The sequence below is a fragment of the Rhea pennata genome, chromosome 13 (assembly GCF_028389875.1).
Source record: "Rhea pennata isolate bPtePen1 chromosome 13, bPtePen1.pri, whole genome shotgun sequence".
In the NCBI taxonomy this organism is placed as follows: domain Eukaryota; kingdom Metazoa; phylum Chordata; class Aves; order Rheiformes; family Rheidae; genus Rhea; species Rhea pennata.
The window spans coordinates 5188598-5202787 of record NC_084675.1 but is presented as its reverse complement, the minus strand read 5'-3'; the positions used below and the strand labels follow the sequence as shown (position 1 = coordinate 5202787).

Sequence of the window (14190 nt, the reverse complement as noted above, 5' to 3'; positions counted from 1 at the left end):
ACATGGCAGTATGATTTACAGATAGAACAGGCCAAATTTTCTGTGCCGTTTAACGGGCAATTACAGCAGAGACATTCCCAAGGAGTTTCAATATTTACATAATTCAGAAATTACACTGAAATTCTCTTTGGGATTAGTGTATTGAACCAACATTTCATCATAAACTCTAACTATATATTAGTTTTTCACTGAAAAAGTAAGGAGATTTCCATACTGGTCAACCAAGTCTCCAGGCAAGTAATTTGGAGTGACTGAAGGAGTCACCAATAACGCATGCTTATCTCACAGAATCACAAGGAAACTGGGTAAATGTTTTCAAGAAATGTAAAAAACCGAAGCACCAAGTACTGTCATATATAATTACAGCTTTGTCCTACTTTGAAAAATGTATAGTGTTAAAAAAGCATGCTGTTGAAAAAGGCAAAGCACAGACTATTTTTTTCTTGTTCTCAGTAGAAATTGACCATAAAGCACTATTTGGGCTTGGGGGTGTCTGTCTGAGACTTCCAAAAATTTTATTCATACGTTATCTAGTCCTTGTCTTTGACGTTCTGCACAATGATAAATTTCCCTCTCAGATTCACTGCACTTTAAATTCAGTCACTCTAAAGTTCACAAAAGGCACTGAAAATAGAATCAGATCAAACTCAGAGCATTTGCAGATTGTTTCTTTGATTCTGATACCTTGCTTCACCTGTTCATAACACTGGGTTGAAAAGAAAAATAAAAAAAGTTTTCACTCAAATGTCCAAAGCTGGTAAACACATTTCTCTGACTGAATGTAAAGGGTCAACCAAGTTGTCTTATGTAATTAAATACACTGAATTAAATAAATCCTACTGATCTCATCCCCAGGAAGAGAAACAACTATTTACTGTATTCCTAACAAACAAGTATTTATGTCAAAAAGCTGTGCACCCAGTAGGGTTCACTATTAAAAGCAAATTTGTTGAAAACATTTCTCTAGTATAATGCCACCTAAGAAACCAGTAGCTGGACATGACACGTTACACTAATCAGAGAAATACTTACCTCTGAGCCAATACCTTCAAGACTTACCTTTTTTTTTCTGTTTAAAGACAACTCTGAGTGGGAAATTTTTTCATATTCTGATGGCAGTAGTAATCACTCAATTATTAAAAAAAAATGGGAAAACAGTCTGGGCTTAGACAAAACTTTTGCAAGATAGTATCTCATACTGGGAAACCCAACCACAATAAAATTCATTAGAAAAACTCAGAGGAAACTACCATTCAAATGGTTGTTGTCCTAGCACTGAAAAAGGAATATTGGCTTTGTATAGTTGATTATAGTCAATTATCAGTTAATGCAGACATATGTATCCAAAAAAAGTATCAAATTAAATTAAAAAATATTAAGGATGGAAAATGTCCCACTGGAGACTACACTATTTCCAGAAAAGAATCAAGTCCAAAGAATGTGAATTAGCATGAACTAATATTACTAGAGTAAAAAGATACATTCCTCTTACATACAGACAGCTTGAAACTGCTTTTCACTGCAAAGCATGGAAATGCCCTTGTAGACTACTCAAAATTCATAGCTAAACCAGACTAGTGCTACTTCCAGGATGCACATTATGCTTGTGCTGCATTTCTATGGTATTCAGAGAGGTAAGTCATAATGCTGATTTAAATCTGTAAAGCCATAAGGAATTAAGAGACACTGACCTGAAAAGCCTCCTCTTTCTCATTTAATGCTATAGAACTCGGTATGTCCTGAGGCATCTAGTATAACAAACTTTTGGTTTTCACACTGGCCTGAGACAGCACGAACTATTCTCCAATTTTGAGGTCACTGTCTAAATAATGTTTTTAAATAGGAGTCTACAAAAGATCTGCCTTTCTGCTTTAGCTGTGGGAAGAGATTTCCACTGCACTATTTGTTCAAAAGGAGCATTTCCATTTTCATACCTATTAAAAATTCAGCTTTCAAAAGCACTAAATTATGCATACACACAAACACACTATCAATGTGAAGATACTGAAACGTGAAAAATCTCAGACTAGATACTCAAGGAACATTGAAGGCTTTGTGAGAACTTGATTAATCTGAGAGAGCATTTACAACTCTTCTCCCCACTCTGGCCATTATCACTTGCCCAAAACTTTCCTCCAATGCCTTCATTTCTCTAAACTGTGGTGAATAGTGAATTCCACTGGAGGTAACTAACTTTAAGTGATTTTGAAGGGAGTTATGTTACATAGTCTTGCAGACAATGGAAGTTTTGTATGCTGTTACTTGCATGCTATATGTATACAAAGCCTTATACTGAAATACTTTATGTTACTAATATCCAGGTTTTGACACTAACCAAGCAAACAAGGTCACCTACGTGTTTCTAAACCCACAGTATACATATACATAAGTGTGTATATTTTTTTTTATATATATATATACATACACACATACACACAGTGTATACACTGGTATAATTAGCAAGACAGATTTTTGATTCACATCTTCATTTCATAATTTTCTCATGTTATCCTCTGCGGCACTAATTTCTTCAACAGATTATGGTTTTGACAGTACTCTTGTTTTTTACTCACATAAACAGATCATTTACTTCCTAAGATATCTACCACAACACCTATATTAAATTAGTAGAGATTAAGATGCATACCGTGGTGAAAATTTTAGAAAGTGATTTGATATTATGAAAGCAAACTGAATACTCTTAAAGAGGCCATGTGCACCTCATTACTATAGTTCTGTACATGCTTACACAGAAGCACCTATCCAGTTCCTTGAAGAGGTGATAAAAGATGAAGTGATGTTTGTTATAGACGTAATGCATATTCTGGGATATTTAGTGAAACACTGAAAAAAAGTGAGGCACGCCATTGAGCAGAACAAATAAAACTTCCTTTTGGATAATTAAGAATTATATCAATCTACTTCTTTACTAGAAATGAGTCTGTACACGGGTCTGGGTTTTCCTTCAATGTACCCATGAATGAGTGCTGAGTACTTAGGTTACAATAGTTCACAACCATAGTGAAAAGAGTTGCATCTACTTCATAATTTAACTGCTAGATATTTGTGAAATTCGTCTTTTTAATGGTAACACTATTTGCAACAGACCTTAAATGCTCGTGAACATTTAAGTCTTAGATATATCAAATTCAAAGACAGATCTACTCATTGAAAGGAGACCAATGTTGTTGACCTATATGTCTTCTGATTTGGAAGTTGTTCATTCCCACTTTGGAAAAGAACAGCTAAGATCTGCATATGCCGCCAACATGACCAGTTCAGATTCATGTCATTTGGATGTTCACATTCCTTCTGTTTACCTCATAGGGGTGGACAGATTCAGTGAAGATATCCAACAGATGATGGGCTTCAAGCCAGGCCTCTACTGGAGACTGTGCTGGAAATTTGTTAGCCCTGCTTTTTTATTGGTAAGTGTTAATAACTATTTCCCCATGGAAAAAAAATACTAGTATGTTGCTTCCTACAATATAGAATATGTAACAAAAGCAAGATGCTCGTTGTTATTCCTGATATGGTTAGGAGAAATAGCAGGCAACAATTTAATTCTTTTTTCTCCTCCATGGTACTGATGGTATTTTATACAAAGTACTTCAGTTGTGAAGGAAAAGCTAATTGTGGATGTGGTCACCTGTTCCTACCCTTTAGCAGGCTTTGAAGGAAGCAGCTTTTCTTATGGAAACACTAAGAGTGCTTCCCCCAGCATTCACGGTAATTAAACACTAATCTTTCTGCTAGAAAATAAAACCAGGCAGATACGAGATTGTGCTGAAAAAGAAGGCTCTGAGGCCACCTGTGATTTAAAATCATTAATCTTGAAATTCCCGTACCACTAAATCATTGCATAATTTTATTCTCCCTTGATAATAAATATAGGTATGAGTGTCATAATTCAGGGTTACCACCCCTTCTCATTCTCATTTCAACTGCTATGGATTTCTGTTTAAAACTACCATCTCCTGTGGCTGGCCTCATCCTGGAAGCAAGAATAACAGAGTAATTCCAAAAAGCTGAATTTACAGAACCTAAAAACTACACAAAATGGTTAGTTAAAAAAAAAATAGATAGAGAAACTTAATGAAATAAATGTTACCACTTTATACCAGATCAAATCAGATCCATTACTTGGAATGCATCATGTCACACTTCTCAGAATTTCACATTACTTAAGTAATAACTAAATAGTGCTTATATACTAGCCTTACCTAAGCACACAGAAAAAAAAATACACTTTTAATTAAAGCAATCAAACTCCAAGTTAACCTTTCCTATTTCCAGTAATTAGATGCTTTGCAGACTGTCTCACTGGGGTTCTGTGGTTACAGAGAGAAACTAAATTTGATCCACTTTTCTATAATCTGGATCTGCTGCTCATTACCATGCACTTGACCTTCTACTTCAAGATTTGCTCATTCTGTTTTTATTAATGGCCAACAGATGTTAAACCAAATTGTAAACAAACCAACCATCTCTTCCTTTACACAAAAGGCTGTATTGGGTAGAAAGCATGTTTCCAGACACTCAGGTTGTTAAAGATTGCGCAACACTTTCTCAAAGATAACTAACAGACACTCCAATACTCTATTCTAAACTTGATAGCAACCAAAAGCAGATGTTTCAGTGGATGACAAAATATCTTAAATATTCATGCAGTGAGTTACCCAAGAAGGATATTTTTCCTAATGTGCTTAGTAACGGATGTTGTATATTCTGAAACACTGGTACATTTATCTTTGTAACTCATATTAAGTTCAGACTATCACCAGATTTTCTGGTATTATAACAAGTTGATTGTAATTGAACTTAGCATGTGACAAGGTAAGTGCTTAATATAGAATATGAAAAGAAACTGAATAAAGTTAGTATCCTTTATATTTTTGTATTGATGCTTTATTACTAGATTAAAAAAAGCCTAAGTGTTCGTTGTATCACTGGAGAGATAGAGGGGGACAAATACATATGCTGTTTTCATATCAACTTGATCTTTGGCTATTGCAGATCATCTGCTCCTCCACGTGTTTTTTCAGTAGCTCCAAATCATGTATTATTGATTATACCTAGCAGTTTAGTAAGATGAAAACATTTTAGGAGTTATTTACCACTAGATTTAACTTGCTTCTTTCTCTCAAAGCCTGTATTATGTATACCACCTCTTGAGACATAACCTTTTACGTGTGTGCTTTGTGTCTGAACACAAAAATTGCAACAATATACTCAAGAACACTACCTGATTAAAAATCATTACATTTACAATATGTGTATTAGAACACATCTTCCAATGGTAATTCATATTTCATTAATGGACACCAAGATCCCAACTGTGGAGAAACACCTTAGAATAAGTTGTATGCAATTATCCCACTGGTTAGCTCTTTGAAACACTGAAGAGATGTATTAAATATACATAGTAAGCTGCCTGATATGAAACACACACAAATGCTTCACTGCGTTTGGAAAAAAATTCCCAAATTGTAAACATAGCATTTAGTTGTTTTGTGCAAACGTTTGGTTCAGAACAAAATTACAGTTTTACGCTGGGATCATCTCCTAGGCTTATTTGTAAATTGAAAGGTTAGGGTAAACATAGGGAAATTTGACCTCACTATGCTTTTAGGATATTAACTGTAATAAAGCTGTGCTTCTTAAAGCTGTACTGATGTACCCAGTATCTAAGGATACCTTGGAGAGGCTTTGATGACCCAGCCTTCAGACTCAAAGTTATCGTCATTTTTTTTTGCGTCTGGCCCCAATTAATCAGTTAGTTAAACATTTAGCAAGCATGTATTATCCTTCTAAATACTGTTCTGTAAAGAAGCTTAATATGGAGCTATAGCCTGCAACACTTCATACGGAGGCTGACAAGTTTTAGAAAGAGCAAAGGCTATACCAAATATCTTGAGCTTTTGTGCTCTAAAATTTAAGCAAAGGTCTAGCAAACTAGCTAGCAAAAAAAATGATCCAATTCTCAGTCTAAGCTTTCCAGAAGTGTAAAATTTCTTGGGGAAGTAGCCCCAATGCCTTCTTACAGAAGCTCGTAAGTTACAGGATACAGTATAAGGATCCCAGGGAAAGTAAGTGATGTATCTTTCCATCTCACCATAACACACTTTTTCCATTTGAAAGCATTAGAATTGGGACACATCAATTTAATTATTGGGTATCAATATATTTGAAAACCTGTGGAAACAGGGTCCTCGTGATCCTAACTCCAGGGAATTTTTATATTTTGTATGCAGTTTTGTTATGACTGTAGGTATTCTCAAGTTTCTAATGGACATTACAATCTTGATTTGTTGGAGAAAAGTAAGTTTAAATATACCTTCTTCTAGCCTATCTTTTGGTTTCTGCATTGAATGCATTAAAAAAATAAAGCAAATTAAATTGACCAAAATTAACTTATAAATTAATACGAGAAAGCTGTAAAATAGTCATTAGGATGAAAAAAAAGGCAGTCTTCTATTACCCATTAGAATTTAAAAATGCAAAATTCAAGTGAATTGGTCACTTGATCTAAGCAGCAGCATTTCACAACAACTGTATCAAGCATATGGAGTGCCTCACCAAAAAAAAATGAGGTTATAAGCACCATAAATATAAATACCAAAAAAAAATCAGTTATAATTACTTGACATATGTAGTTTGGATAATTTGGAAATAATTTGCATTAGAAAAGCTCCTAATGATAAACACATTTCTCCACAAGGGGAAGGGAAATTGAGCTTGTCCAGAAATCTAGCATTAGGAAACATCTCCTTAAAGCCTTTTCTCAAATCTTTCTACAGCTGTGTAACACCAACAAAAAAAAAAAAAAATGTAAATTGAATCAATACTTGATTAACAGGACCTCACACTATTGGTTTCCTTTAACCCAAACCTTTACTTGCCTTGGGTAGCCTTTGAAAGTGTAATCTCAAGCTATAATTTGAAATTGCTAGAAGGAACAGAATACAGAGGTCCAGAGAAGCAAACTAAGGAGCTCTGCATATTGCACATAACCCATACAGATTTAACAGGAAGGAAATGGGGTGATACCCCACACTTTCCTTCTTGCCCCTGGTATATGTAATACATTTCTGGTTTTCAGGTCTTAAGACCATATGACCTTTCTCCAGTAAATGCACCATGCTAACGCTTGCATCATTCTTCTCACTGAAAAATGGGTACAAACTTCTCTAAGAAAATGAAACCTCAGGCCTCTGGAAAACAGGGAGAAAAACAGTTCCTGAAGAGATCTCTTCATTTTACATCCCTAACACTACCAGTTTAAATGACGCAATAAGACAATCACCTGATCATCCCACCAATAATCTGTGTCCAGAGCACCTAGAATTAACTCGTTGTTAGTACTAGTAAATGCATCAAGAGTTTCTGCAGTTTAAATGGCAAAGGGCAAAGTAGACAGGATGAAGGTAAATATTGAAGCTGGGTTTAAATATCCCCTAGGTTGGCTGCCTAATCAAACAGTGATGAAATCTATTTTCCATTCTACTCAGTTTCTTCATATTTTAAAATCATGGTTCTTTTTATTCTTTCTTCTTTAGTTTGTTGTGATAGTCAGCATAATAAATTTCAAACCTCTGACATACGATGACTACACCTTCCCTCTATGGGCAAATCGTATTGGCTGGGGAATAGCATTATCTTCAATGATACTTGTGCCTGCCTATATTATCTACAAATTGATGAATGCGCGTGGGACCTTTAAAGAAGTAAGTGGAATGCTAGCAAAATATCTTGAAGTGTTGTAATGAAATGACTGGATATAAGTTGGCAGTTTGTTTCTCTTTTTCCCCAAACATATTACTTACTTAAGAGTGATCTTTTGAATCCAGCTCTCTGATGGATTGATTTTTCAAGGCAGAATTAGTGCATCCTCTTCCAGTTTCTAGATAGAAATTAGCTTTCCAGAAAGCACCACTGCTTTAAAAAATTTATTAATTTATGATGCATATAATTAGTCTAATTGGTGAGATATTTTTCCTTATTAACAAAAAATATATACAGAATATAGTATCTTCATATTTAACTATCAAGTATGATCTTCATGCAGCTGCTCTACCTGAACACAGTTAGGTCCAAGGTATGCTTTATTATGCTATACTAGAATATTGTAAACCGTTGTATGTACAAAATTAATTCAGATTTCTCCTGCCTTAGCATTATATTAGTCTAATCACATAACTATATGCTGGAAGGGGTCCCTAAAGCAACAATGAGTGCAGGATGGGCTGCACTCATTAAATGAGTATCCACTGAGAACATAAAGAATGCCTTACTGAGTCAGAGTAATAGATCTCATTTAGCCCAGTACTCTGTCTTTAGCAGCAGCCATACAGTATTTGTGTGCTTTTCTTTTTCCTGTTAAATCTGTGTTCCTGTTTCCTATTTACTGAAATTAGTTCAGCTCTCTGCCAAGGATAGAATTAATTTCCTTGCAGATTTTTTCATTGTGATCACTGCTATAATATCAAAGTGCTTGAAGAAACTATTTATATTCAAAATAAGACCAAGGTGCTGAAATAGATTTGGAAATCCAGAAGTGCTCCTAAATCCTATGGTACAGGCAAGCCTATGGATTCATCATCTAGCCTCTTGCTTTTCAACTACTACAGTGACAGAACCAGGATACTAGAGAGCAGCATCTTTCACCACCACAACCATGCCATAGAGCAATTTACATTCTCTTATTAATCAGTGTTAACAAGGGGTTTTTTTGTTTGTTTTGTTTTGGTTTTTTGCAATTCATGTGGACAGCAGGTCTTCAATCTCCTCATGAAAAATACAGCAGAAGCCTTGTATGTTACACCCAAACGGCTATTATAAGATATAATGGAGTAAATCGCGGCTATTAAAGTAGGGCGCAAGGTATGCACTTAGTCTAAGGGGAACTCCCCAGTTTAGCTGAAAGTCCATGATAAGCCAAAAATCTGCAAACAATTGCAAATGGAACCAGACAGCCAGCCAGAGGGACAAGGCGGATGAGCTGGGAATAGGCAGTGCCCCCCTTCCTTTGCCACTGGGACTAGCCAATCCCATTTTGACACAAGTCCCAAGAAAAGTGTGAATTTCAGGGATGTAAGGCCTGTGATACCAGCTTGTTCCTGGCATTCTCTTCCATATGCGCTTGCTAAATATTTGACCTCAGTATTTGCATAAGCTTTCTACTGTTGCTCCTTATATTAAAGACTAATACCAAGGGGCTTATTATAAGCTTGTTCTCTCAGTGACTGAGTTAGACTCATGACTCGGCGATATTAAAGGTTTAAGTTACTGTTTTAAATAAAGTTCATACTACTTCCCCATAATTACAGATATAATCCCACTTCATATGGCTGATTTTTTCCTCTTCTTCCCCTCTGGTTTAGAGACTAGCATATTGCATCACACCTGAAAACGAACACCATCTTGTGGCTCAAGGAAGTGTCAGGCAGTTTAAGGTTTGTACTTCTTTCATCATGCTTCTTGCTACCAACCCTTTCCTGTCTGGTGCAAAGCTGCAGTTGCTGGCAAAATCTCTTCAGCATGGAACCTTTCACAGGTCTGTGGTTCTTTATTTTGGCAATCATGATGTGGTGCAGGAGGCTCAACTGTTGGAAGGCTTCTGGCCTTCCACCACTTCTTTCCACCATTAAAGAAATGACTAAGCATGACCTACAAAGTTACAAATTACTTGCATCCAGTATTTTAGGTCATATCTAAATACAATGAGATCTCATCAAGGGATGAATTTATTTCCAGACCATCAGGCATGTTTGAAGAAGTCATATCCTCTCCCTCACAGTCATTACATAGCAATCTGAAGTCATGTTTTTTAAACTCCAAGTATGTATCAAGGCATGCTAAACAGTTAAATACCCAGTGTTGGACTTCAACAAAATGGCCATGATGAAATGATATGCTACTAAAACGGAATGTGCTTTCCCCACAGTTCTTTAAAAACACTGCTGGAGACTCCTTAAGCAGCAGTGGAAAAATACACTATAGGTTTCCAAATAGTGCCCTTTTTTTTTTTTTTAAGCAAATAGCTGACTGAAATAACTCCTTTTTGTAGAAGATAAAAAGGATGCAAATATGAGGCATGTACAGTTAATGCTGAACCACTTTCTGCCTTCACAGTTGAAAGCAGCTAGTATTATGCACACTACCTCAAAATACGACCCAGATTTTATAGTGGTGGTTTGTACATTGGTATTGATAAAAACAAATTAAAAAATATGTCTTTTGTTCACTTTGAAATAAACTTAAGAACTATAATGGAAAAAATACTGTTTGAAGTATAATGTATTTTTGTATTTTAAAGGAAATAATCCAAATGTAGATTTATGGGAAGCAGAAGGGAAAAAGGAAGAAAAGGCTTCCTGTCTCATGACCACAATTTATGTGCGATTATGCAGTAGCACAGCACCCCTTCCTGCCTTCTCATTCCCCCAATCCCTGCCCTCAGCTATCTAAAGACTTTTAATGCTCCAGCTGTAAGTAATAACTTGATTTTCAGAGGCTGATTGTCCTGTGCTAATGGGATACACACTACTGTTCCTGCACAGATCTGATCATTTAAACCCAAACGTATTATGTCAGAAACAAAAGCAAGTGAATTTCACTTAGAGCAGAAGAGACCGTACTTTGAAGCAAATGCCTAATGATTCCTCAAACAACGTCTAACACTAAGGCATCTTATATTAATTCGTTGCTGCCTTCAAAGAACAGCTAGGAAAAGCTTTGTGATTTTTAATATTGCTAAAGCATAGTTAATGCTTTGTTAATCTTAAATTTGTAAGCAAAACACCAACTACCCTAACTAAATCAGCACAAAACTCATATATACATATTCATAGAATGGTAAGGTTGGAAGGGACCTCTGGAGATCACCAAGTCCAACCCTCAGCATAGCCCATAGGTGGATTGAACCCGTGACCCTGGCACTGGCAGCACCACACTCTAACCAACTGAGCTAAACCTGCCATTCAGCAACTCTGACTTTTAAAGTTGAACCAAAAGATGACAAATAATCCTTACATTGAATGTTTCTCACCTTCAATTGGAATTCAAAAGGAATTTAGTTAAAAATCTATCAGTTATTTTGAGACCTCCTTTTAACTCTACATTTGTCAATGTATTGAAAATTCATCACTATCATTTGAATCAATAATGTTATCAAATAATTAATTCTGTTTCCTTACAGCTTCAACACTGGCTAACAATATGACAACTGACAGGTTGAGGAAAAAGCCAATATATTAAGCTAAACTGGGAATACAGAAAAGTCAAGTTCAAAGCTCCCTCCATTATGCTTGGACCAGGCTGGCTCAGAGCTTATCTACTGACTCTTTGAGGGAAGACATCTGCTCTCTGTTCTCAATGCCTCCCTTCTATTACTTGGCTTTAAATGATCTTTAAAGACTGAGTTTAATTTTTCTTATATCTTTTGGTGCCACAAGATCCCTACATGACCAAAACTTGTGAGCTTTGCTATTGGTAGAAGTGGAGGAGGGAGGGAGCAGAGAAAAAAAGTAGACATAAGTTAAAGGCTCTTTTATCTTGGAGAACTGTATTAAACTTTTCTGACAGTAATAATACTTTAGATATTCATGCCACAATCTGTTTTAAGACAACAATACCTGAAGGCTCTTAGACCTTTAAGGAAAGAGCACATCTCAACTGTAAGAAAAGAGCAACTTTAGCTATGTATTAATGTCATTAGCTTTCTTGCCATACTATCCTTTGGGATATGAGTCTGCATCCTTCTGAAGTGAAGACTCAGTGCTTCATTTTCAGTGGTTTGTTAGTAGTCTCTTCTCTTGGTGAAGAAGGTTGTCTTTCTGTATATGTCCTTGCCATTTTCTGTGCAGTTTAATTATACAAGCTGAAGAGTAACAGGAATGGAATTTCTGTTGTGGCTAATGAGTACAGAATATAGCTCAATAACACACTGTACTTGAAACGTATTCCCTTATGTCAACAATTAAAATGACTTTATCATAAGATCCATACTGTACAGATTTATTCAGTTAAGTGCCAACTTATATACAATAGTTTTGTTATTTTTGTGCCAAATAAAGAATGTACAGTATATAAAATACATAGGAATAGTGATAATGACTTTTAGAATAAGCTGATCTTCCCAGAGGCAGCAAAATACCAAATTTTGGCTTTATTCTGCTGTTGTGAGCATGCTATTACCATATCATGTGGATTCACCTACTAAAACATCGTAAGACTGTACCGAACACCTTAGAGGGATGTTTTAGGCATACTCAGCTCTAAACTTATTCCTGCTCTTCTCTCTCTCCAGTAGCATTATGCAAGCTAGAAGACACGGAACAAACTCTATATTTGGGGGCTGTTTCTTGTTCTCTATCATCACTTACCATTGTAGTATCTTTCCACTGATCGCTAGACTCAGTAGCTTTGAAATACTTATACAATCATAGAATCAGTAAGGTTGGAAGGGACCTCTGGAGATCATCTAGTCCAACCTCCCTGCTCAGCAGGGTCACCTAGAGCACGTTAGACAGGGTTGAATCCAGGCAGGCCTTGAAGATCTCCAGAGAAGGAGACTCCACCACCTCTCTGGGCAACCTGTGCCAGTGCTCCGTCACTCTCACAGGGAAGAAATTCCCCCTCACGGTCAGGCAGAACTTCCTGTGCTTCAATTTCTGCCCATGGCCTCTTGTCCCATCACACGGGGCAACTGAAAAGAGTTTGGCCCCATCCCCTTGACACCCTCCCTCCAGGTACTTGTACACATTGATCAGATTCCCCCTCAGTCTTCTCTTCCCGAGGCTGAAGAGGCCCAGCTCTCGCAGCCGTTCCTCACAGGGCAGGTGCTCCAGCCCTCTGATCATCTTCGTAGCCCTATGCTGGACTCTCTCCAGTATCACTATACATACATGCATATATATATACACACACACAAACGCATACATATATATACACACACACAAACACACACACACACACACACACACACACTAATTTTCAGAGGCAGCAGCTTCTCAGTTGAATCCTGCCTGGAGTTTACCTCTGGACCTTACCTCTGAATATTTTTGCCTCTATACATTCAATTCACTTTCTTACCTTCTAAATATATGTAGTGCTTCCTTTTTTAAAAGACCAGTTTAAAGGATGGTGGGGTTTGTTGTTTTTTTTTTTTTTTTTTAATACACAAGAAAAAAATATTTTATAATAGCCGAACTTAAAAGTCCCAAGTGATTTTGCTCCTTCCCACTTAATATTGATTTCTGTCCAAAATAATGGAAAGGAAATCTCTTCTTTCTTACCCATACTTTTCCTCCAACAGAATCAGTACTTCAGAATGAATCAGATATTTGACTAAGTCCAAAAGACACTGTCTTCTAATCATAAAGCAAGTCTTATTTTCTGGCCCAGCTGACGGCCAATTACTAAATATATTTTAATAATAAAGGAGTTTCAAATGTTGCTGTTAGTTTTATAAAGACATGAGAGTCCGAACAGTGAAAATGTCGAATGCTTCAAATAAGGAATCTTTCCTCCATGAACCCTACTTTTATTGTTTGCTAAACCACATAGGGATCAACTTTTCATTGTTATAAATCTTACTCTTCAATAACACAACTGTTTCAGTCATAGCTTGGCATTGCTCTGAAGTTTCTTAGCATAGATATAATAATTAACTTTTGAAAGTCTTGGGGGCTCTTTAACATGGAGTTTTAATGGCCTGTCACATTTTACGTTGTTTAGTTTGCATGTGATCATAAATGCTAGCAATCTGCTTCAATGTTCACTTGTGAAAACCCGCCCATCTACAGCAAAACAACATATGGAATGTAAAATTTCATCGCTACTCTGCTCTAAAGCCTGGGTGAAGTTGGGAGTGAAATCAGCTTTACCCAGCATGTCGGAGTTTGATTATTTGTAATAAAAACTCCTAAAGCAGTTGCCACTATATTATTTTTATGTCTATTACTGTGTATCTTTTGGGGTTAAGTATAGCATTTATAGCTCAGAACTCCGCTGCACTACTGCCATCTTGCTCTGAGATTTTACAGGCAAAGATCTATAATTGATACAGGTGACAATCGACAAATCTGAGGAATAGCAGGAATCTTCTTATTATGAATAGTCCTAACGACAAAGAAATACTTCATACTGAGGGATTGCACAGCTGGGCTTTCAGTGCAAAGCTGTTAC

General features: G+C 36.3%; 1 protein-coding gene across 1 annotated transcript in view; it reads left to right on the top strand.

Moving 5' to 3' along the window:
* Nucleotides 1–12000, top strand: part of SLC6A2 (solute carrier family 6 member 2) — a 64545-nt gene extending 52545 nt beyond the window's left edge. The window contains exons 11-14 of the mRNA XM_062586849.1: nt 3328–3428; nt 7560–7727; nt 9384–9455; nt 11201–12000. Coding sequence (XP_062442833.1) covers nt 3328–3428; nt 7560–7727; nt 9384–9455; nt 11201–11224 — 365 coding nt within the window. The 3' untranslated portion in view covers nt 11225–12000. The remainder of the gene's footprint in view (nt 1–3327; nt 3429–7559; nt 7728–9383; nt 9456–11200) is intronic.
* The last annotated feature ends 2190 nt before the right edge of the window (nt 12001–14190 follow it).